This window comes from Castor canadensis, chromosome 16 (assembly GCF_047511655.1).
Source record: "Castor canadensis chromosome 16, mCasCan1.hap1v2, whole genome shotgun sequence".
NCBI lineage: Eukaryota > Metazoa > Chordata > Mammalia > Rodentia > Castoridae > Castor > Castor canadensis.
This window is the reverse complement of record NC_133401.1, coordinates 21,012,972-21,034,819: the sequence shown is the minus strand read 5'-3', so window position 1 is coordinate 21,034,819 and position 21,848 is coordinate 21,012,972. Positions and strand designations below refer to the sequence as shown.

The following is a 21,848-nucleotide window of genomic DNA, read 5'->3' as shown; positions in this document are numbered from 1 at the left end:
CTTCAGATTGACAGATCTAAAAGGCAATCACGTCCATTATGCGCCGCAGCAGGCCCCGCCCCCTGGGGCTCGCTTCCACCTCTAAGGTAGTGGCGGGGCTCAGCGAACCTATGAGGAGACGCAGGAGCCTCCGCCCCCAAGCCCGGACCAATTGGCGCTGGCCGGGGGCGGGCACCGCCTCCTGGCGGCCGCAAGGTTTCACTGCAGGGGCACGGATTAGCTCAGTGACGCTGCGGCCACCTCCTGCCTAGGTTCCAGCGCTCCCGGCGGGGGTGCGGTCGTGCAATAGGAAGCGGAACGCTTTGCAAGCTTTCCGTCTGACACCCGCTACCCGGGCCGCTCACTCTGCTTGGTGCATTCCCTGGACACCTTTGGGGTCCCCACCTGAGGTGCTCGGAGCCCCTTTCCTCCACCAACCATGCCTCTAAGCCGCACTTTGTCCATGTCCTCACTGCCAGGACTGGAGGATTGGGAGGATGAGTTCGACCTGGAGAACACAGTGCTCTTCGAAGTGGCCTGGGAGGTGGCCAACAAGGGTGAGCATGCCAGGCGTCGGGCCCTTGACTAGAAGGGCAGTCAGGGATGGGAGCCCGGAACTCTTGGGCTCGTTTGGGGACAGAGCTACCCCGGGGACTCTTGGGTCCTGGGCAGAGTGCCTGTGACTTCTGTGTCCTTGAGGAGGGGCTGGAGTATGTCTCCCAGGCCCTGGGAGGAAGGAATGAAAAGCTAGACAGAAGATGGAAGGAGGCTTCTCCTGCGTCCTAGGGGAGAGGGCCCTAATCAGAGACCTGGTTCTTGAACAGAGAGGGAGCTGGGGAGACTTATGTTTGCAAACCTGGGGAGTTCCTGTGGACCCCGGGAAAGTAGTCTGGGAAGTCATTTGGATCGGGGATGCATGGAATGTGGTGGGAACTTGAGGGTCTAGCCATGGCAGCGAAAGATGGGAGGAGACTGATTGTCAGGTCCTTGCGTGGGAGAGGGCTGGGGGCCTGAATGCCTAACTTTGAAGGAGCGTGGGGCCTATGCCATGAGTTCCTAGTAGAGGAGCCTGTGGCCTGTGATGCATGCATGGTGGAATGGGGAAGGCTAGGAAGTCCTAAGTTGGTCAGGGGTTGGGCAGTAGGATGGGAGTGGCTGGAAGGTTGCATTTCTGTTGCTGGGCTTCCACAACCCTGAGCTTCTGGCCTGGGTGAGAGGAGGCTGGGGCTGGGGAGGTGGGCTGTCACAGTGTCACTCCTCAAAAGAGCCAGGGTCTAAGCGTTTGCTATGCCTGGGTTTGGAGAAGAAAGGGGCTCGGTCCCCACAGTGAGGATACACAGCCATGCACTCCCAGCCTCCTGGGTTTGAGTTGGGATCTGGAAAGGAGAGGGCTCTGCATGCCTGTGTCCCCCAGTCAGGGAGAGGAGACTGGGAGACAGGTTGGCAGGGTCCAAGAAGGACAGGAAATGACAATTTAGGCTTCTTTTGGGTAACTACAGGAAGCTGATAGGGCCATGAAGGATTCTCATACTGTGTCCTGGAGCCTAAGAATTTGAACCCAGCTCCTGAAAGCTGGGAGCTCCAGAACCTGGGTCCCAGTGATCCTAAGTGTCTCAGGCTTCCAGCCCGTAATTCCCTCAGACCAAGGAGTCCAGACCCCCATTTTCTTCCTCCCTCAGACCCGAGTCTAGCGTCCTCCTCCCTCAGCAAATTAATCCCAGCCCCCTTTTCCTGTAGAACCAGGAGGGAAAATAAAGAACCAGGAGTACTGTCCCCCAGCCCCCTTTTCCTCTTAACTCAAGCCCCCAGCCCTTGACCCCCTCCTCTGATTCCAAAGTATGGGATCCCAGGGCCTCCCTCCTTCCCCTACCCCAGACCCCGCATGTCCCCTACCCCACCCCCAGTCCCTGACCTGTGGATCTCTCCTGGGGCCTGTCCTCATGCACTTGGGCCCACAGTGGGTGGCATCTACACGGTGCTGCAGACAAAGGCGAAGGTGACAGGAGATGAGTGGGGTGACAACTACTACCTGGTGGGACCGTACACGGAGCAGGGTGTGAGGACCCAAGTGGAGCTGCTCGAGCCCCCGACCCCCGCCCTGAAGAGGACACTGGACTCCATGAACAGCAAAGGCTGCAAGGTGGGATGGGGTCAACTGAGGACAGAGACTTGTCACAAATGGAGAGGGGCAGGGGAGGGGGTAGCTAGCCCAGGAACAGTGAGAGGCACAAACAGCTCTGAGTGTCACTTTCCCAGGCAGACCTAGAGAAGGAAACAGAAGGAAAGAATGACAGACACGCAGAAAGTGGCAGGACCCTGTGATATGGATGGTGGATCTCAGATGTTGATGAATGGAAAGACAGACTGGGAGATGAATCCAACAAGTCACGATCCTCAGACCCAGGGAGGGGCACAATAGCTCATGTCTGTAATCCCAGCCACTTAGAAGATACAGATCAGAAGGTTTGTGGTACAAGGCTAGCCTAGGCAAGAAGTTAGCAAGACCCCATCTCAACCAATAACCTGGGTGTGATGGTGTTCACCTGTGGTCCTAGCTGCTCCGGAGGTGTAGGTAGGAGAGGCCTCCAGACCCTATCACAAAAATAAAGTAAACAAGGCCTAGGGGCATAGCTCAAGTGGTAGAGCACCTGCCTAGCAAGCCTAAGGTCCTGAGCTCAAACCCCAGTAATGCCAGAGAGAGAGAGAGAGAGACAGTTAGACAGAACCTAGGAGTGGTGCTCTTGGGCTCTGCAGGTTGGAGCAGTATTCTGGAGCCTGAAGTTCAAATTCAGCCTCTCTACCTACTGCCTGTGTGACCTTGGCTAATGAACATACTGATAGCGTCTACCTTATTAGGGGTGCTGGGAAGCCAAAGTCATTAATAATCATAAGGTGTTTGGCCCTCGTCCTGCATGACGTTATTTCTGTGCTGTGAACTGTTATTGTCATTGTCACCCCACAGCTTGCAGAGGTGAACAGGCTTGTCAAGGGAAAGGAATGTACTGCCTTTAGATATAGAGGAGAGGCTCCAAATGCCTCAGAGAGAAAGTGAGGCCTAGAAAGAGAAAAAAGACAGACTATTAATGAAGAGGACTGAAGAAGGCAGACAGATCCAGGGTACAGAGGCTGAGATGAGCAGATCCAAGGGCTAAAGAGAGGAGGGGAGAGTCCCAGGGCCTCAGGGTGATGAGAAGGGGCTTGGCCGGGCATCAGTGGCTCACTCCTGTAATCCTAATGATTTGGGAGGCTGAGATAGGGAGAATCCTGGCTTGAGGCCAGCCCAGGGGAACTAGTTCGGGAGACCCCATCTCCAAAATAACCAGAGCAAAATCGACTGCTCCAGCATTAGATCACCTGCTTTGCAAGTGCAAAGCCATGAGTTCAAACCCAGTCCCATCAGACAAACAAACAAAAAAAAAGAGCGAGAGAGTGTCAGACAGACAGACTGGCCAGGGTAGCATGGTCTTGGGGTAGCAGGCAGAAGCCATAGACAGGTGGGGGGCTGGGGGGGCAGAGATATGGTAGTTCTTCCTCATTCATAGTTTTGATCTAGGGTGGGGTCAGGAGTCCATTCAGGCCGGACTATGTCCCTAAGGGACCCCAGAACGTCCTAGTCCCTCCCCACAGGACAGCTGCTCCTAAGAATAGCCCCCCCCCAGCTAAAGGGCAGACAACAGCTGGGAGGGGGAAGGGCATGCAGTGAGGTTCTGGCCTCCAGGGAAAAGCCAGGTTTGGGGAAGAGAAATGGGCTCACCTCATCCACTGGTTAGAGCTGTGGCCACAGGCCCAGAACCAAAGCCGTGGTCTCAGAAAGAAAGCAAGCCACCAGTGAAGAAATGTGGCCTGGCTGAAATGAGACAGCAAATCTTAGAAACATGGCAGTCAATAGAAAAACGCAGCCCTGGGATGTGGGAAGAGGATGGGAGGAATTAGAATTGTGGTTGCAAAATAGGCAAATGGACAGAAAAAAAGAGGCAGGAAATGGAAGACATTTGTTGAAAAGGGCAAAAATGAGGCTGGGGGAGCGGGACACTGGTGCTCACGCCTGTAATCCCAACTACTTGGGAGGCTGAGATCAGGCTCAAGGCCAGCCTGGGCAAATAGTTCATGAAAATCCATCTCCAAAATAACCAAAGCGAATTGGACTGGAGGTGTGGCTCAATCGGTAGTGCGCCTGCCTTGTAAGCACATAGCTTTGAGTTCAAAACCCAGTCCCACCAAAAAGAAAAAAAAAAGAAATGAGGCGGGGAGCAGGAGGTGTTGAAGAAATGTGACAGTAAAAGAAACTTCCTGAAAGCCTGGAATTTACAGGTGGCTCTCACCTGTAAACCTAGCTACTCAGCAGGTGGATGTGATTTGAAAAGCCAACTTGAGGCAGATAGTTTGCAAGATCCTATCTCAAAAAAACCCAACAGAAAAAAGGGCTGGTGAATGGCCTCAAGGTGTAAGCCCTGAGTTTGAACCCCATAAAAAAAAAAGAAAGAAAAAGAAAACTTTCTGAGCCAGGTGTGGTGGTGCACACTTATAATCACAAAGCACTTGGCAGACTGAGATAGGAAAATTATGAGTTCAAGGCCAACCTGGATTACATACCAAGACCCACTTTCAAAAAAAAGGAAGGAAGGAAGGGAGGCAGGGAGAAAAGCTCTCAGTGGAAGGAAGATTCAACAGACAGAAAAAGAGAATGGGAGAAAGTGCCATGATGGTTGGTAAGAGAAATGTCACAGCAGACTTAGAAATAAGGCAGCGGGTAGGAGAAATGGTTGGCAGGTTGGCGAAATGAGGCAGTGGGAGCATGGGTGGAATTGGGGTTGTATGTAGTGAAAGGAGGCAACACAGTATCGAGCAAGGGATGCAGAAATGTTGGAATCTGGAAGGAAAAATAGGATGGCGGGAGTAACTCAGAGCAAACAGAGGAGTGGGGCAGCGGGTAACAGAGGGGAAGAGAGCCGGGTGGGAAGCCCCAAAATCTGCCTGAGGATGGAAAAGATCCAAGGCCCTGAGCCGCTCTCCACCCTCTTCCCAGGTGTATTTTGGGCGCTGGCTGATCGAGGGGGGCCCCCTGGTGGTGCTCCTGGATGTGGGTGCCTCAGCATGGGCCCTGGAGCGCTGGAAAGGAGAGCTTTGGGATACCTGCAACATTGGGGTGCCCTGGTACGACCGTGAGGCCAATGATGCTGTCCTGTTTGGCTTCCTCACCACCTGGTTCCTGGGAGAGGTAGGTGACATTACTGACCCCTCTCACCCTTTTTCACCCCAGTTGGAAACTACAGTGACTATCAGCCCCTGGTGCAGAGGATGGGCTTCTCTTGGGGCGTTCTGGGAGTGTAGATTCAGTAATCCAAGGATTAGCTTTGACCTTTGGTGACGTGATTATCCAGGGGTGCAGTGTCCTTCCTCATAGATCTAAACTATAATCTTAGCTTCATTTACTCCCACCTTACAAGTGTAGAAATTCTGAACCAGTTCCTATAATGGACCAAGGGCCTTGAGATGGCTGACACCCCCACCACAGGAATTCTGGGAGTTGTAGTTCTTTAGTCTGATATTGGCTGTGCTTATCAGTGTTCAAGTGGGGACCTGAATGCTACAGATCCACCCCTACCTCCCAGCATATGTAAGAATCCTGATTCTGATTCTCCTTTGAAGGTTCAGGAAACTGAATTTCTCGTGCCTTGGGACACCATTCTAGGAGTTGTAGTTTTTTGCCTCTTGCAAAAGGCCTACTATGCTTGATTGAGATAAGGAGTCTCTAGGATTTGTGTCCAGGACCTGGGGCCACTAAAATGTCATTTGCTTCAGTTCAACCTTGCCAGAACTTAGAAGATTTGGCAAAACAAACAAACAACAGTGCAGATCCCATCAGTCTTTGCGGGTGAGGCCAGCTGATGTGTCTGGCTCCTATCGTTTGTCTGTGGGAATTGCTGTCTGCAATGCGCAGTGGTGGTAATGGAGCCCCTCCCCTGCTTCCCTGTCCACGTTGGGGCTGCTGATTCTGTGCATGGCACATGTGAAGACACAGTGACCCTGTCTCTGTTGCTCCATAGTTCTTGGCCCAGAGTGAGGACAAGCCACATGTGGTTGCCCACTTCCATGAGTGGTTGGCAGGCATCGGGCTCTGTCTTTCTCGTGCTCGGCGCCTGCCTGTGGCAACCATCTTTACCACACATGCCACATTGCTGGGGCGTTACCTGTGTGCTGGCGCCGTGGACTTCTACAACAACCTGGACAATGTGAGTGGGGTGCGGGACATGGTAGGGGACCGTGCACACAATAGGAAAATCTGAAGCTCTGGCCCAGATCTTCTCTCTCAGAGTGGTCCAGACCCCATCCCTCCTCCCTCAGACCCAGGGGTCCAGGCCCAGCCTCCTCCTTCACACCTGGGGTTCCAGACCCCAGCCCTCCTCCCTTAGACCCAGGGGTCCAGACCCCAGCCCTCTTCCCTCAGACCCAGGGGTCCAGGCTCAGTCCTCCTCCCTCAGTCCCAGGGGTCCAGGCCCAGCCTCCTCCTTCACACCTGGGGGTCCAGACCCCAGTCCTTCTCACACAGACCCAGAGGTCCAGACCCCAGTCCTCCTCCCACAGACCCAGGGGTCCAGGCCCCAGCCCTCCTCCCTCAGACCCAGGGGTCCAGACCCCAGTCCTCCTCCCACAGACCCAGGGGTCCAGACCCCAGTCCTCCTCCCACAGACCCAGGGGTCCAGGCCCCAGCCCTCCTCCCTCAGACCCAGAGGTCCAGCTGCCAGCTCTATCCTTCCTCAGGACCCTGGAGTCTAGACCTCTGGTGTTCTCCCCAGTCCTCCTAATCTGACTGCCCTCCATCATGCCCAGTTCAACGTGGACAAGGAAGCAGGTGAAAGGCAAATCTATCACCGCTACTGCATGGAGCGAGCAGCAGCTCACTGTGCTCACGTCTTCACTACTGTGTCCCAGATCACCGCCATCGAGGCTCAGCACCTACTCAAGAGGAAACCAGGTAGAGGATGACCTACATTCCCTAGATATGAATAAGGTGGGACACTATCTATGCCAAGGCCAATGCTAGTTTTTTTAATATATGGTAAACAAAGAACTATAACTCCCAGAAGGCCTTGGGATATGGTACTAGCCTATAAATGAGGCTGCCTGACTGGGTGGAGCTAGGAGGCTAAAGGCTAATGGGCATTGTAGTTTCTCTAATACTAATTTCAGCCTGGCGCTGGTGGCTCACACCTGTAATCCTAGCTATGTGGAAAGCTGAGATCAGGAGGATCATGGTCTAAGACCAGCCAGGACAAATAGTTGACAAGACCCCATCTCCAAAATAACTAGAGCCAAATGGACTGGAGGTGTGGCTCAAGTGGTAGAGAATCTCTGAGATCAAACTCCAGTCCCACCCCTCAAAAAAACCCAATATTGGGAAAGAGATAGCTGGGTGGCAGAGTGAGTGGGTCACTGAGGAGCTCGCAGAACAGCTATTGAAACGAAGAAGGTGTGAAAGGAAGGAGGACTTTCCTTCACTGAGTTACTAAACCACATTAATCTGAATAAACAAATGAAGAAATAAAACGGGACCATATTCCCCAACCCTAGATATTGTGACCCCCAACGGGCTGAATGTGAAGAAGTTCTCTGCCATGCACGAGTTCCAGAACCTCCATGCACAAAGCAAAGCTCGGATCCAGGAGTTTGTGCGGGGCCATTTTTATGGGTACGTGGGCCACACACTACGTCTTAAGAGAAGAGGGGTAGAGGCCAGACTCCTGCATCTAAGGGAGGAGGGCTGTCGAACCTTAGGTCTGAGAGAGTAGGTTGGGCCTAGATTCCTGGGTCTGAGGGAGGAGGCCTGGGGTCTGGACCCCTGGATCTGAACAAGGAAGGCTGGGGCCTAGACTCGGCTGAGGACAGCTAGGAGCTCAGCTTCCTTGGTTCCTATTTTCCAGAACAATGGGCTGGGAGATCCCCACCTAACGGCAAAGGAACCACAACTTCCAGGAGACCCCATGATGCCTTTGCATTGTCTGAACAGTCTTTGTCCCTGTAGCTTCTGGGATTTGTAGTTTTAAGGACAGGAGCAGAGGGCAAGGATCTTGGGCTTCACACTGCCATGTGGCTTCTTTAGGCACTTGGACTTCAACTTGGATAAGACCTTGTACTTCTTCATTGCCGGCCGGTACGAGTTCTCCAACAAAGGTGCTGATGTCTTCCTGGAGGCCTTGGCCAGGCTCAACTATCTGCTCAGAGTAAGACCTGGGCAAAGGGGCAGAGTCAGGGGTCAAGGACAAATGAGAAAATTAGAACATAACTGGGGAGAACACAGACCCAGGGAGGTGGAGTTAGAGACAGGATATAGAGACCCAGAAAGAAGTCCAGAGGCTGGGGGTGGTGAATCACGCCGATAATCCCAGCACTTAGGAGAAGTTAGGCAGGAGGATCTCAAGTTTGAGGCCAGACTGGGGTGCATAGTGAGACCCTGTCTCAAAAAACAAAAAAAAAAAAAAAAAAAAGAAAGGAAAATGGTGGGGCAGGAGGGAGGAAGGAAAACATTTGAAACCAGCCTTAGTAACTTAGTGAGACTGTGTCTCAAAACAACAACAACAAATGCCAGGGGCTTGAGTGTGGTAGCTCACACCTATATTTCCAGCACTGGGGAGGCACGTTATCTTGAGTTGAAGTCCAGCCTGAGCTATAGAGCAAGACCTTGTCTCAGAAAACCAAGGGCTAGGAATTTAGCTCAGTGGTTGAGTACTTACCTAGCATGTGCAAAGGCCCTGGGTTTCATCCCTAGCACCACAAAATGAAAAAGAAAAAGAAAAGTAAAAAAAAGATCAGAGACCCACCAGAATTCCAACTGAAAGGGGTGTAGCTGGGTGCTGATGGTTTTGGGGCAGGAAGAGGTTGGCTGGCCTGGTTTTCTTTCTCCCCTGTGACCCGACCTCTCTCTTTTCCTGGTCCCAGGTGAACGGCAGTGAGCAGACAGTGGTAGCCTTCTTCATCATGCCAGCACGGACCAACAATTTCAACGTAGAGACTCTCAAAGGCCAGGCCGTGCGCAAGCAGCTATGGTCAGCAGCCCTGGGCCTGGGACTCTGTTGGGACTCCCAGCTGGGCACTGGCCCCAGTACCTTTCCCAGAGTCACACTGGCCATACATGATCCACCTGTCCTGCAGATTTTTACTGAAGTCACATGCTTAGTGTACCTCCCACTTGGGGGTAGTAGGAAGTCATGACCTGGACAAATGTGACAGAAACCTAAAGGTTCCTGTCATCCCTACCACCAACTGTCAGTGACTCTTAAGCAAGCCACTGTCCCTCCCAGATCCTGTTTCCTTTTCTATGAAACTCATTCCCTCATTGCCCAACAGATAGCCTTAGAGTGTCTGCCAAATTATAGAAACACAGCTGTAACCAAAGAAGATAAAACTCGGCCCATGTGAAACTAAGCCCCTAAAAAATTCTGTAGAATGTGTTCTGGCAAAAGAAAGTAAGTAGATATAGCCAGGCTGGAATATGAGGCAGGGTTGTCAGGACAGGCAATACTTGATAAGGTACCCCTGTGCATTTCAGGCACAGGGACGAGCGAGTACAAAGGTTCTGAGCATGATCAAACAACAGCAGGAAGCCCAGGTTGGCTGGAGCAGCAGGTGCAAAGGAGATGGGGTAGAAAATGAGGTGAAAGTATTCAAGGATTGTCAGCAGTGAGGCTGTGGGTGATATTGTGTGCTTGCTTTACTTGTGTGTCAATTTATTCCTCTCACAATCTGTCCTTACTTATAGCATGAGGCTTAGGTTGCCACCTGCAGGACTAATATACATCCTAATAATAGCTGACATTTCTGGAAGGCTCACCGTGTGCCGGGATTTCTCTTGATCTCCTTGAGTCCTCGTGGCAAACTTCTGAGCTTGATTCTATTTTTATTCTCATCTGATAGATGAGTCACTGAATTCAGAGAGGAAAGGCCAGCTGTCCTTGGTCACACAGCTGATGCAAGACACAAGGAACCCAAGATTTCCAGGGCTTGGTCCCAGCTCCCCATCCTCCACCCTGGAGGCCCCAAGACCTGGCTTCAGTGTCCCTGTTGCCTCCAAAGCCTGACAGTGAATGGCAGATAGTATGTATGTGACATTTTCCTTCTCCTTCCAGGGACACAGCCAACGCAGTGAAGGAGAAGTTTGGGAGGAAGCTTTACGAGTCCTTACTGGTGTGAGTACCCAGCCCCCAGCTCTGCACCCTTCCGGGGACCCTAGCCCCTCGCGCCACCCCATTCCCACACACATGCTCCTGCTCGCCTTCCAGAGGGAGCCTCCCAGACATGAACAAGATGCTGGACAAGGAAGACTTCACTATGATGAAGCGGGCCATCTTTGCCACACAGGTATGGTTTCCCCTGAACAGACAGATGGCAATTACCACTGGCTCCAGAGGCCCTGGCCATGTTAGCTCTGAGCCCAGAGATTGCTGGGAGTTCTGCTTTCTTGAGCAGCCCTCTATGGAGGGATCAATTCTGAGATCCGTAGAAGGGGCTCAGGTGACTGGTAGAACTTCAGTTCCCAGGAGTAGATGCTTGTCTGTAACTTATTCTCCCCCAGGGGCTGCTAGGAGTAGGGGTTTCTCTGGGTTCCCTAGGTTAGTGGACAAAGATTAAAAGGGTCATTGAGAAACAAGATAGTTACAAAAGGAGAATTTTAACTGTTAGATCTCCTTGGGCCTTGCTTGTTGCATATTGGCTCCACCTCTGCCCCCAGGGGCTCCTGGGAATGGTAGTTTTGTTGGGCCTCTCCAGGGATGGAGCTAGGTTTAACACACCTTGCATTCCCTGGAGAACTCAACAGCCACTGTTTATTATCCCAGTGGCTGTGTCCTTGTCCCCACACACCAGTTGCTGAGGTTGATGGAATTAAGTGGACAGGAAATCACAAGAGTGACTGGGTAGTCACTATGAGAACGACAACTCCCAGCTTCCCCTAGGGCTTCCTGCTACATTAACTTCCCTTCCCTCAGAGGCTTCTGGGAATTAAAGTTCTTCATTCCCTTGGGGGGCGGTGGGGGGAGGGCGGTGATCAGGGAACTTTAGTACCTGTTGTTACAGTTGCTGAGCCTGAGTAATGGGAACCTCAAAGGCTAAAGTGCACAAAGAAGGAATGAACTGCTTTGGCCCAAACTACAAATTCCCCAAATCCCTAAAGCAACCCACCTTACTCATGAATGATGCTGACAGAGGACTAATGAGTGATGATCGTTGCAAAGAACAGCCCTTCCTTTGAGGGCTTTCTATTGCTCTACCTTTCTCTTGCTGCTGCAGCTGCTGGAATTTTCTTTTCTTTGGGTACCTGTTAGGGCCTGGGGCCAGGGGAGAAAACTACAGCTTCCTGAAGCTTGCTGCCATCTTGGCACAGTGTTTGTCTCTACTGATGGGGGAGTTATAGTTCCTTGAAGTTCCTTTATTGATAAAGCCAAGAATACAGAGCAAGATAGGGGTACTTCCCTAGAGGCTTTGGGGGCACATTAACACTGGCTCTGCCTCAAAGACAGCTGGGAATTGTAGTTCTTTTAGGCTTATGGTAGTAAAGGGAAAAAGAACCTTTAATGGTAAGAGCCAAGCATACAATTTGTGGTAATCTCTTGAGTAACTGTTCTATAGCCTCGTAGGAATTGTGATTTCCTTGTGTCCCTGGGGTTAGCATGGCCCAAGGGGAAGAAGGAAGTCCTCTGTCCCTTCCCTGACCCCACTCCACTTGTTGTGACCTCTACAGCGGCAGTCTTTTCCCCCTGTGTGTACCCACAATATGTTGGACGACTCCTCTGACCCCATCCTGACCACCATCCGCCGAATTGGCCTCTTCAATAGCAGTGCGGACAGGGTGAAGGTGAGGGAACTGGCCCGGGGTGGGTTAGGCATGGTGGGGAGGAGTCACACCCTGGCATCACACTCCCTATCCCCCTAGTTTACCAAAGACATTGCTATGTTTAGATAGCTTTGCCAGTGTGGCAAACAGACTGTGTTTAAATCTTTGTCTTGTCACCCACTTGCTATGTGTCTTTAGAAAAGTGTTTCACCCTCTCTGGGCCACTCTGGTTTCTCAGGAAGTAGCTCCCTAATGTACTTAGACTAAACCCTTCTTTCTCACTGCCAGGTGATTTTCCATCCAGAGTTTTTGTCCTCCACAAGCCCCCTGCTCCCTGTGGACTACGAGGAATTTGTCCGTGGCTGCCACCTTGGGGTCTTCCCCTCCTACTATGAGCCTTGGGGCTACACACCAGGTGAGTGCAGCAGGGAGGAGCAGCATGGTCTTGTTTATATAGGGTGTGATTCAGAAGCGAGGCACCCCAGTTTGGGGACAGGCTGTCTAGTCTCTGATGACCCCTAATTTGCTGATGTTTGGATCCCCAAATATTGGCAACTGAGTCACAGCTCACTAACAACTGAGTGTAGCAAAGTCTCAAGTCTCCTCTGGAGCTGTCCCTGGTGACGTTCAACTTTACCTTCCTCTTGTGACGCTGTCTCTCTCTCTCTCTCTCTCTCTCTCTCTCTCTCTCCCCCTCTTCCCCCTTTCCTCCCTTGCTTCTTTCCTTCCTTCTCACTATGTTGCCCAGGCTGGTCTTGAATTCTTGGGCTCAAGTGACCCTGTACCCTCAGTTTCCTGAGTAGCTGGGATTACAGGTGTAGGCTACCATATCTTATTCAGGCTCTGTTATATTTAGTGCCTGCTTTTGTCATTTACAGAGGGTTTCTTTTTTTTTTTTTGAGTGGGACTGGGGTTCGAACTCGGGGCTTTGTGCTTGCAAAGCAGGTGCTCTACCATTTGAGCCATGCCTCCAGTCCATTTTGCTGTGGTTATGGGGTAAGGGGGGCGTCTCCTAAACTTTTGCCCTGGGCTGGCCTTGAACCATGATTCTCCCAATGTCAGCCTCCCAAGTATCTAGGGTTACAAGTGTGAGCCACTGGCGCCCAGCCATTTATAGAGATTTTTAGGGACATTATGTGAGAATTATAATAAACTCCTTCAGCCATCTCTCAGGGTTGTTTAAGGCATGAAATAATGCATTATAGGTATGCTGTACAAGGGCACAGGTGCTCACACCTGTAACTCCAGCCACTTGAGGGGAGGATCACAGTTCAAGACCAGTCTGACCTCATCTCTTGGGCTTGTGGAGTGGCTCAAGTGGTAGAATGTCTATCCAATAAGCACAAGGCCCTGAGTTCAAACCTCAGTACCACAAAAAAGACCCCCCATCTCAAACAACAAACCGGGTGTGATTGTTCATATCTGTCTGTAATCCCAGCTATGCAAGAGGCATAGGTAGAAGGATCACAGTCCAAGGCCTACCCTGGGAAATTGTATGAGACCCTGTCTATAAAATAAAGCCAGATCTGGGGGCATGGTTCAAGTGGTAGAGCTACTGCCTAGCAAGTGCAAAGCAAGGTGGCAAGTTCAAACCCCAGTACCACAAATGATAATAATACAAGAGGCTTTTTCTTACCTCCATTCAAAACAGACCTATGAGCCAGACATGGTGGTGCATGCCTAAAATCCCAGCAGGGTGAGGCAGGATGATCTCCAGTTTGAGACAGGCCATCGCTACATAGCGAGACCTTGTCTCAAAAACAAACTGAAGATGAACACCAATGGCTAATGCCTGTGTGCGCCAGTGGGTCACTGATGTAATCCCAACTACTCAGGAGGCAGAGACCAGGAGGATCATGGTTCCAAGCCAGACCCAGCAAATAGTTCTTGAGACCCCATCTCGAAAAAACCCGTCACAAAGAAAGGGCTGCTGGAGTGGCTCAAGTGGTAAGAGCGCCTGCCTAGCAAGCGTGAGATCCTGCTTTCAAACCTCATCGCAGCCAGTGAATAAATAAACCAGATTATGACCCATTGTGGCGCACACATACACACATAAAAAACCCCACCTATCTTAAGATCCTTATTTCACTAAGGTGGGCTTTTCTGCATTCTTGGGGCGGGGAATCTCCTTTGCTGGGCAGGCTCTCTCTTCTCTTAGTGGGACAATTCGGGAGCGAGCCTCCTGCAACGCGAGGTTGTGAGCACTTGGTGACTGCGCACTTGGTTCTGGCGCCGGTAGGTGGCGCTGTCGGGGCTTTTGCTGCATTTAGGCCATGGGGCGAGCGGGAAGCTCAGTGGGCCTTCTCTCCCCTTCCCCAGCCGAGTGCACGGTCATGGGCATCCCCAGTATCTCCACCAACCTCTCAGGCTTCGGCTGCTTCATGGAGGAGCACATCGCAGACCCCTCGGCATACGGTCAGTTGCCCAGGTCCCTGAGGGGTAGAGAAGGAGGACTGACAGCTGGAACATCTGGATCCTGGGGAGGAGGGATGTGGGCTCTTGGGTCCTAGTGCCACAGGGTCCGAGAGGTCTCCGCAGACCATTCTTGAGCCCTGTTCCTGGCCTCTGCAGGGATCTACATCCTGGACCGGCGGTTCCGCAGCCTGGATGATTCCTGTTCCCAGCTCACCTCCTTCCTCTACAGCTTCTGCCAGCAGAGCCGGCGCCAGCGCATCATCCAGCGCAATCGCACCGAGCGTCTCTCCGACCTTCTGGATTGGAAATACCTAGGCCGGGTATGACCCTGTTCCCTTCCCCTCGGCCGCCTCTGGCTGGAGCATGTGGCAGGATCTTCTAATATTTGTAACAATTGCTGCCCCTTTAGAAATTAATCTCTGCCGCTGTCGTACTGCACCTCTGTAATCCCAGTACTTGGGAGGCAGAAACGGGATTCCGAGGTTTTTTTGTTTTATTCTTAACTCAGGGCTTCACACCGGCAAAGCAAGCACTTGGAATCAGGCACACGGTCACTTGAGCCACACCTCCAGCCAATTTTGCTCTGGTTGTTTTTGGAGATGGGGCCGTCTCACGAACTATTTGCCTGAGCTGGTCTCCCACCGCCATCCTCCCAATCTCAGCCTCCCAAGTAGGTAGGATTACAGGAGTGAGCCACCGGCACCTGCCTGGATTGCGAGTTTGAGGCCAGCCTGGGCTACATATGTAGACCTTGACTAAAAAAAAGAAAGAAAGAGAGAGAGAGAGGAAAGAAAAGGAAGGAAGGAAGGAGGGAGGGAGGGAGGGAGGGAGGGAGGGAGGGAGGAAGGAAGGAAGGAAGGAAGGAAGGAAGGAAGGAAAGAAGGAAAGAAAAAAGAAACAAGCCACATACGGGTGTCTCACGCATGTAATCCTAGCATCCTAGCTAGTCAGGAGGCAGAGATCAGGGAAATACTGGTTCAAAGCCAGCCAGGGCAAATATTTCGTGAGACCCCATACTGAAAAAAAAAAAATCACAAAAAAGATCTGGTGGAGTGGGTCAAGGCATAAGCTCTGAGTTCAAGCCCCAATACTGAAAACAAACAGACAAACTCCAGTAAGAACATTGGTCCAGGGTTTTCATTTGCATAGGGGCGGGGCCAAAGCAGTACTTGACTGGAGAATTGGCCCCTTTTCGGGAGATGTGGCTCAGGGATTGTCCATTCACAGCTCTGTCTATCTACATAAGGGGTGGACCCAGAAAAGATGAAAATTTGCATAGGGGAGACTGGAAGGTCTGAGTGGCTGAGTGTGGCCATCTGCATTAAAAGGTGTGGCCAGGATTTGCCACCTTTGATTTGCCAGGGGACAGGGGATGGGATCTGGCCTCCTTGACACCTCCTCCCCTTCTTTTCCCCAAGTACTACATGTCTGCACGCCACATGGCGCTGTCTAAGGCTTTCCCAGATCACTTCACTTACGAGCCCCATGAGGCGGATGCGGTGAGTGCGCCCCATCCCTGCTGGGCCAGGAGCCAGAGGACAAGGGCTGGGGCTGGGCTGGGGGAGGGAGGTCCCTTCTGGGAAGTTAAGTTCTCGAGGGCGGCAGGGCACCCCTCTAAACTTTAGGAACCTCTGCTCACTCTGTGGTTTTCAGGCTCAGGGGTACCGCTACCCACGACCAGCCTCAGTGCCACCATCGCCCTCGCTGTCGCGACACTCGAGCCCGCACCAGAGTGAAGACGAGGAAGAGCCCCGGAATGGGCCACTTGAGGAAGATGGCGAGCGTTACGACGAGGACGCGGAGGCTGCCAAGGACCGTCGCAACATCCGTGCGCCCGAGTGGCCCCGCCGCACCTCCTGCACCTCGTCCACCGGCGGGAGCAAACGCAGTAGCTCGGTGGACACGGCGCCCTCCAGCTCGCCCAGCACGCCCAGTGAGCCCCTCAGCCCCGCCAGCTCCGTGGGCGAGGAGCGCAACTAAGCCCAGATCCCCCACTCCCCATCTGTCCTGTGTCCCTCCTCCAGAGGGTGGATGCAGACAGCGTTGTCCCTGAGTGAACCCCACTCCAGATCCTGGTGTGAGCCACTCTTTCTGAGCTCCACAGTCCAGCCCCGTCCGCCATACACTCCAGCCCTTACAGCTCCGCCCTGGAGACCCCTCACTCCACACTCCACAACCTTGTGCCTTTCTTGGATATCAGAATGCATTATCTGTGCCCTGGAGTCCTCCCCGGCTTGGACTGGGTCCCAGAGGCCAGAAACCTGACCTTACTCTGCCTGGTGCCAGAGATTTTCCTAAACCTGGTCTGTTGCTTTCCAGGTTGGCCTTCCTAGAGCCCACTGGGGCTTGCAAAATTCCTCAGCTCAGGCCTGCCTTGGGGAACCACCAAGTGCTGGGAAGCAGGTGGTCTCCCTGCTAATTAAGACAACTGAGTCCAGAGCCAGGACACTTCAGGGACTTAAGATAACAGAATGCAGGTGGGGCCTCTTTTCACCTCAGAACCCAGGCTCCTGACAGGCTCATGGTTTAGCCCTCTCTGGAGGACCCTCCACCCTTACTCCTCTCATGCCCCATACTTTAGCCAAGCTGGGGATGGCAGACCACTTGGTCTTCTTTCCTTCTGGAGAGCATACAGTCTTGTTGTAGACACCTTTCTGGTCCTTTCTGGACCAGATCCTGCTCCTTCTCTGAGTCTGAGCTCTTCCCTGATTTGAGATACCTGTACCCACCAGGGACTCCTGCTGAGGACAGAAATGGCTGTTTATCCCCACCCCTGCTGACCTCTTCTGCCTACCATGAAACCACTGGGTTCTAGGTTCCAGCTGTTCAATCTAGAACCTCACCACTGTGCTGCCTCCTGGTCCCTTTCCCCTGACCTAGAACTGAGCCTACTGGGTTCTAGAAGCCCATTACCTCCAGGCTCTTCCATCCCCAAGCTGTGTCCTGCCCCCAGCTTTGGTGAAAGGGAGGGGCTCCTCATGTGTGCTGTGCCATGCCTCATGCACTACTTGGTTTGCAGTTGGGAGGGGGAGGGCAGAAGTCTCATGATTGGAGTGTGTCCCGAGATGACAAAAATACATCTATATTTAAGAATCCCAAGTGTGGCTGGACATGAGCACTTGTGGTAGGCCTCGCTTCTGGTTCCCACAATCCTTATGGATTTAGTTCCTGCCCCTGCTCCCTCTCTGGTCCCTTATGCTATTGTCCTGGAAAGACTTGGATTGTTCCAAGATCCCAGTGCTGCTCAAGACACATCTGACTGCTGAGCTGACACTTAATTTCCAAGTGTCAGAAATTTGGCTCAAGTGATCTTTTTTATATATAATTTTTATTAGGATATATTCATTATGCAGGGGGTGAATTCATAGTGACAATTCTGATTAGACTTATTGTATATTAGTTACATCACCCCCATTGTCTCTCCCCCTTAACCCCCTCCCCGTCCACTTAAAGCAACTGCAAGAGGTTTCTTTGTTCTATTTCACATAGGTGTATGAAGTCCTTCGACCATACCTCATCTCAGTCTCCATTTGCCCTCCCCCCACTCACACACTACCTATTTTACAGTCTTGTCTTTCGTTATTAATCCCAAATTAATCAGTGGTCAAAGGGGTTTCTCGAGGTATCCCCAGTGTGAGTCTACTTTGGTCTTCTCAACGCTTCCATTGCTCTCCCTTACACCTTTACCTCCCACCCCCCAGTTTTCAACAGCTTTCAGAACACATCCTTATATCCTCTACCTGCACAGGTGTGTTACACTATCACTGATGCTCTTCAAGTGATCTTTGACATAAAGGAGCTCTGTGACTGGTAGATCCACGTCAGTCACAAGTCCTGGACAGTTTCTTGGTAATATTGGTCATATGCACGTGCTGTTTTGGGTCTTGCTATGTAGCTCAGGTTGGTTTCCTCATCTTCCTGCCTCCTTCTGAGTACGTGGATTACAGGCATGTGTCACCGCATCCTAGACAGTCTCCATACTTTGTCCTCACTGTCTTCTGGATGGCTAAAGTCTACTTGTTCTGATCTTCACTAGAACATATGTGCATGTCTGAACCAATCACCACTCAGAACTAGAAAGCTGTAATTGGCTTGGATTTGGGTGTGTCATTTTACTGTTAGCCTGTGTGACACATACACAGTAGTTCCCCTCCCTCAGAATCACAGTGGCCGCCAAAGTGCCATGACAGAAGGGGTTATGCTGCTGAGCTGACAAAATGACAAGTGTCCACATCCAGCAGCCTCTTAAGATTCCTCTTCTAACTGAGCATGGTTAGAAGTGCATGGAGGGCACCTGTAATTCCAACACTCAAGGCTGAGGTACTCTGGGTTACATGGCAAGACCAGGTCTCAAAAAAAAAAAAATTCCTCAGCCGGTGACTGTGGCTCACGCCCATAATCCTAGCTACTCGGGAGACCAGCCCCAGGCAAATAGTTCAAGAGACCCCATCTCAAAAATACTCAAAAGGGCTGGTGGAGTGGCTCAAGCAGTAAGTAGATCATAGCTAGTGTGAAGCCATGAGTTCCAACCCCAGTACTGCCCCCCACCCAAAAATAAAGATTCACCTAGTACCATGAAAAGGGAAGGAGGAAGAGGGAGGGGAAGTCAGAACCTAACACTGCAATCTTGTTTGGCCTCAACATATACCCTTTAACCCTGTTCAGTACCCACTGGAGAATTCGGCCCCAAGTTTCACATCTTGTTTCCGTTTGTGAAACTGAACCCCTGGTGCCCAAACGCCTAGGTCAGCACATCTTAGGCATATGTGCCTGGCTGCACAGACCTGCCTGAAAATCCCCATTGTCATGCACTGGAATTACACCAATGCATCTTTCTAGAAGTGTGCAAGCACTTTTGAACCCGGGTGAATCCTAAATCTGCCCATAGAAAGGGGCTGAAACTCAAATGCCTAAGTAATCACATGGTGATTGTTAAGCAGAGCTCCTTCAGGGCCGGGAGGGTGTATCTCAGTAGCAGAGAACAAACCTACGCCCTGGCTTCCATGCCAGCACCACTTAGAAAGCAACAGGGGCATTTTGCCTTATCTGGACCTAGCAGTTCTTGCTCCCAGCGACCGGCACCAGGCTCCAAGTCCCCTCGCAGCCTGGACCACCATTTAGGAAGCAAGACCAGCAGGCCACCCTTCCTAACTCATTGCAACACAGTCCCCAGTGGTGTCCCCCTTAGAGCAGGTGAGGAAACGGGATAAGGCAAAGTTTGCCGCCCCTGCCACCACCCGCCCCACCTCTCCAGCCTCATTTTCCACACCACACACAAAACCACCAGCTGCTGCATACAAAGCTTTATTTCCATTTGGTCCAAAACTTGGGAGAGCTCCGGGGCGGTTAGGAAGCTGCCTAGTGGAGGGGCTCGGGCTGAAGGCGACGGCGATGCAGAGGCGCCCTCCAAGGCTTGGGCGGGCGCCGCCTAGTCATGCTTGAGGGTCAGGCGCTCGAACAGATACTCGCCCAGCCCGGCCTGGGGGCCCGCCAGCCGGCGGAGGTTAGTCAGGTGGTCGCCCATCTTCTTGATGAGCTTCACCTCCTCGTCCAGGAAGTGGTTCTCCAGGAAGTCACAGAGCTGAGGGAAGACGAGCAGTGACAACCCATCCCGGGAAGGGGAGGTAGGGTGATAGGAGATGGGGAAGGAAGGGGGCGGCAGGCACTTACGTGAGGGTCTGTGCGGGCCGAGCCCAGAGCATGGAGATCCAGAATGGCTTGGTTCAGGCTCTTCTCCAGGGTCAAGGCGGCCTCCATGGCGTCCAGGGTTTTGCCCCACTCGTCTTGCGAAGGTTTCTGTACATAACACAGAAACGGCTCAAAACCGGCCGCATCGCCAACCACAAAACTACAACTCCCAGGAGTCATCGGGGGCGGGGGGGGCGGTCCCGGCCCGCAAAGACACGCGGATTTGTAGCCCGCTATCCAAGGGAATTCCCAACGCCCCCACGGGCAGTGTCACCAAACCAGCACAGAACCGAACTCCAGCTCCTAGAAGCCTCCGCCACACCTTCAGGGCGAGGAACTCGGTGCCCCGTGCGCAAAGCCTGCTGGGAAGTGTGGTCGGCTCCCGGCAAAGGGATTACCTGCACGTCCTGGAAGATCGCGCGGCCGCCACGCTGGTTCTGCATCTTCAGAAGACGCTGGGCACCCTCGCGCTTCTCCTCCGCCAACTCGCGGAAGAAGTGGCCCACGCCAGCCAGAGCCACATCGTCACGATCGAAATAGTAGCCCTGCGGGAAGAGAGCGGGAACAATGGTTGGAGGGAGGACAGGCTAGGCGAGGGGACTCCGCCCTCTGACTACTGGGACAGACAAAGAAAGCCTGCGCGTGCGCAGAGGTGGAGGTGCGCAGTTATGGAGACCTTGGGCTGGGGTGGAAGAGTGGGGAGCCCTCACCAGAGAGAGGTAGGTGTAGGAGGCCCGCAGATGCAAATTGACCAGGCGGTTGACACCAGCCTCCACCTCGGTGGAATAATTCTGACGAATCTGCGAGGTCATGGTTGGTCGTCAGTACGGAGGTAACCACAAAAAAAAGGTGCTGGCTGGTCCTGGAAGAAGTTGGGCGAGATGGTCCCAGAGGTGACTGGAGAGAAGATTTCAAAGAAGTTGGTGGCTGAAAAAGAGGGAGTCCCCGGGTCTGTTCCGTCCAAACACTGTTGAAGCAAGAAGCAGATCCGCGGGACCTCCGGACAGCGCTGCTGAACGCGGTGCCTGGGCTGCTCCGTTTATAGTGCGCTGGCCATTGGAGGCGGGGCGTTCGGGGCAAGCGATCGGCCAATCTGTGAAGGCGGGAGGCGGGTGCTCAAAGCTCTGCCTGACCAATCCCAAGTAGACAGGAGTGTCAGCCCCCCACCCAGTCGCAGGAGAGTCACGCGCTTGTAGCGCGAGGCCGTTGTGAAATAGGGAATGGGGGATGGGGTAAGGGTAGGGGTCGGGATCTTGGGGACGCATTATGAAAAAGTTAAGGGATTTGGTGGTTCTCTGTGGAGGATGAAAGATTTATGGAGAAACTGGGGAATCTAAGGAAATGATAACTGAAGGCCTGGGGCTGTCTGGAGAAAGCAAGAGGGCTTCTAGGCTTGTTTCTGAGAGCATGGAGTTTTCAGAAGGTGCCAGTGAGGGAGGTGTGGGGGTGTGCAGAACATGGGTTTTTCTGCAAGGTGCCCTTGGTATGGATAGGGAGACAACATGGACTTCTAGAAGATTGGGGGTGGGGAGAGCGTAGAACATGGACTTTTCTGAAAGTGCCCTGGGTCAGGTGCAGGGGTAACGTCAGAGGAGCCTACGAGACCTCCAGTTGCCTGGGGGTCACACTGCATTGGGGTGTCAGGGCCATTGGGAAGTTTAGAAGGGAGGGAAATGCTATTTTTGAGGCCCTAGAGATCTCTTTGAAGGGTGGGGAGCAGGGACCTAGGGATTTAGGGGGTGGCTCAGGCTGGGAAGTTCCAGATTCCTCTGGAAGCTTCCCCGGGGACGTCCGCCAGCCTTTGGGGTGGTCTCGCGCACACTGCCGTGCTGTTTCTGGAAGCCTAGCGGGGACATGTTAAGAGGTAGGGCATGTGACGCCCTGGAAAGATCGCCAGGTGTCTTGGAATGGTTTAGGGCCCCTGTTTTTCGGGGAGCAG

At 52.7% G+C, this 21,848-nt stretch overlaps 2 protein-coding genes across 2 annotated transcripts; one reads left to right on the top strand and one right to left on the bottom strand.

Moving 5' to 3' along the window:
- Positions 1-194: 194 nt before the first annotated feature.
- On the top strand, positions 195-20,829 carry Gys1 (glycogen synthase 1). Its single transcript, XM_020158070.2, has 16 exons — positions 195-536; positions 1,938-2,119; positions 5,006-5,197; positions 6,027-6,212; positions 6,811-6,955; positions 7,552-7,669; positions 8,081-8,201; positions 8,917-9,023; positions 10,104-10,163; positions 10,257-10,335; positions 11,714-11,827; positions 12,095-12,221; positions 14,126-14,221; positions 14,378-14,541; positions 15,640-15,720; positions 15,875-20,829. The coding sequence occupies exons 1-16, from the start codon at positions 419-421 to the stop codon at positions 16,199-16,201; spliced, it is 2,217 nt and encodes a 738-aa protein (XP_020013659.1). The 5' UTR covers positions 195-418; the 3' UTR covers positions 16,202-20,829.
- Ftl (ferritin light chain) lies at positions 19,510-20,941 on the bottom strand. Its single transcript, XM_020158090.2, has 4 exons — positions 20,620-20,941; positions 20,308-20,454; positions 19,892-20,017; positions 19,510-19,802 (listed from the first exon to the last, which is right to left on the bottom strand). The coding sequence occupies exons 1-4, from the start codon at positions 20,719-20,721 to the stop codon at positions 19,650-19,652; spliced, it is 528 nt and encodes a 175-aa protein (XP_020013679.1). The 5' UTR covers positions 20,722-20,941; the 3' UTR covers positions 19,510-19,649.
- Positions 20,942-21,848: the final 907 nt, after the last annotated feature.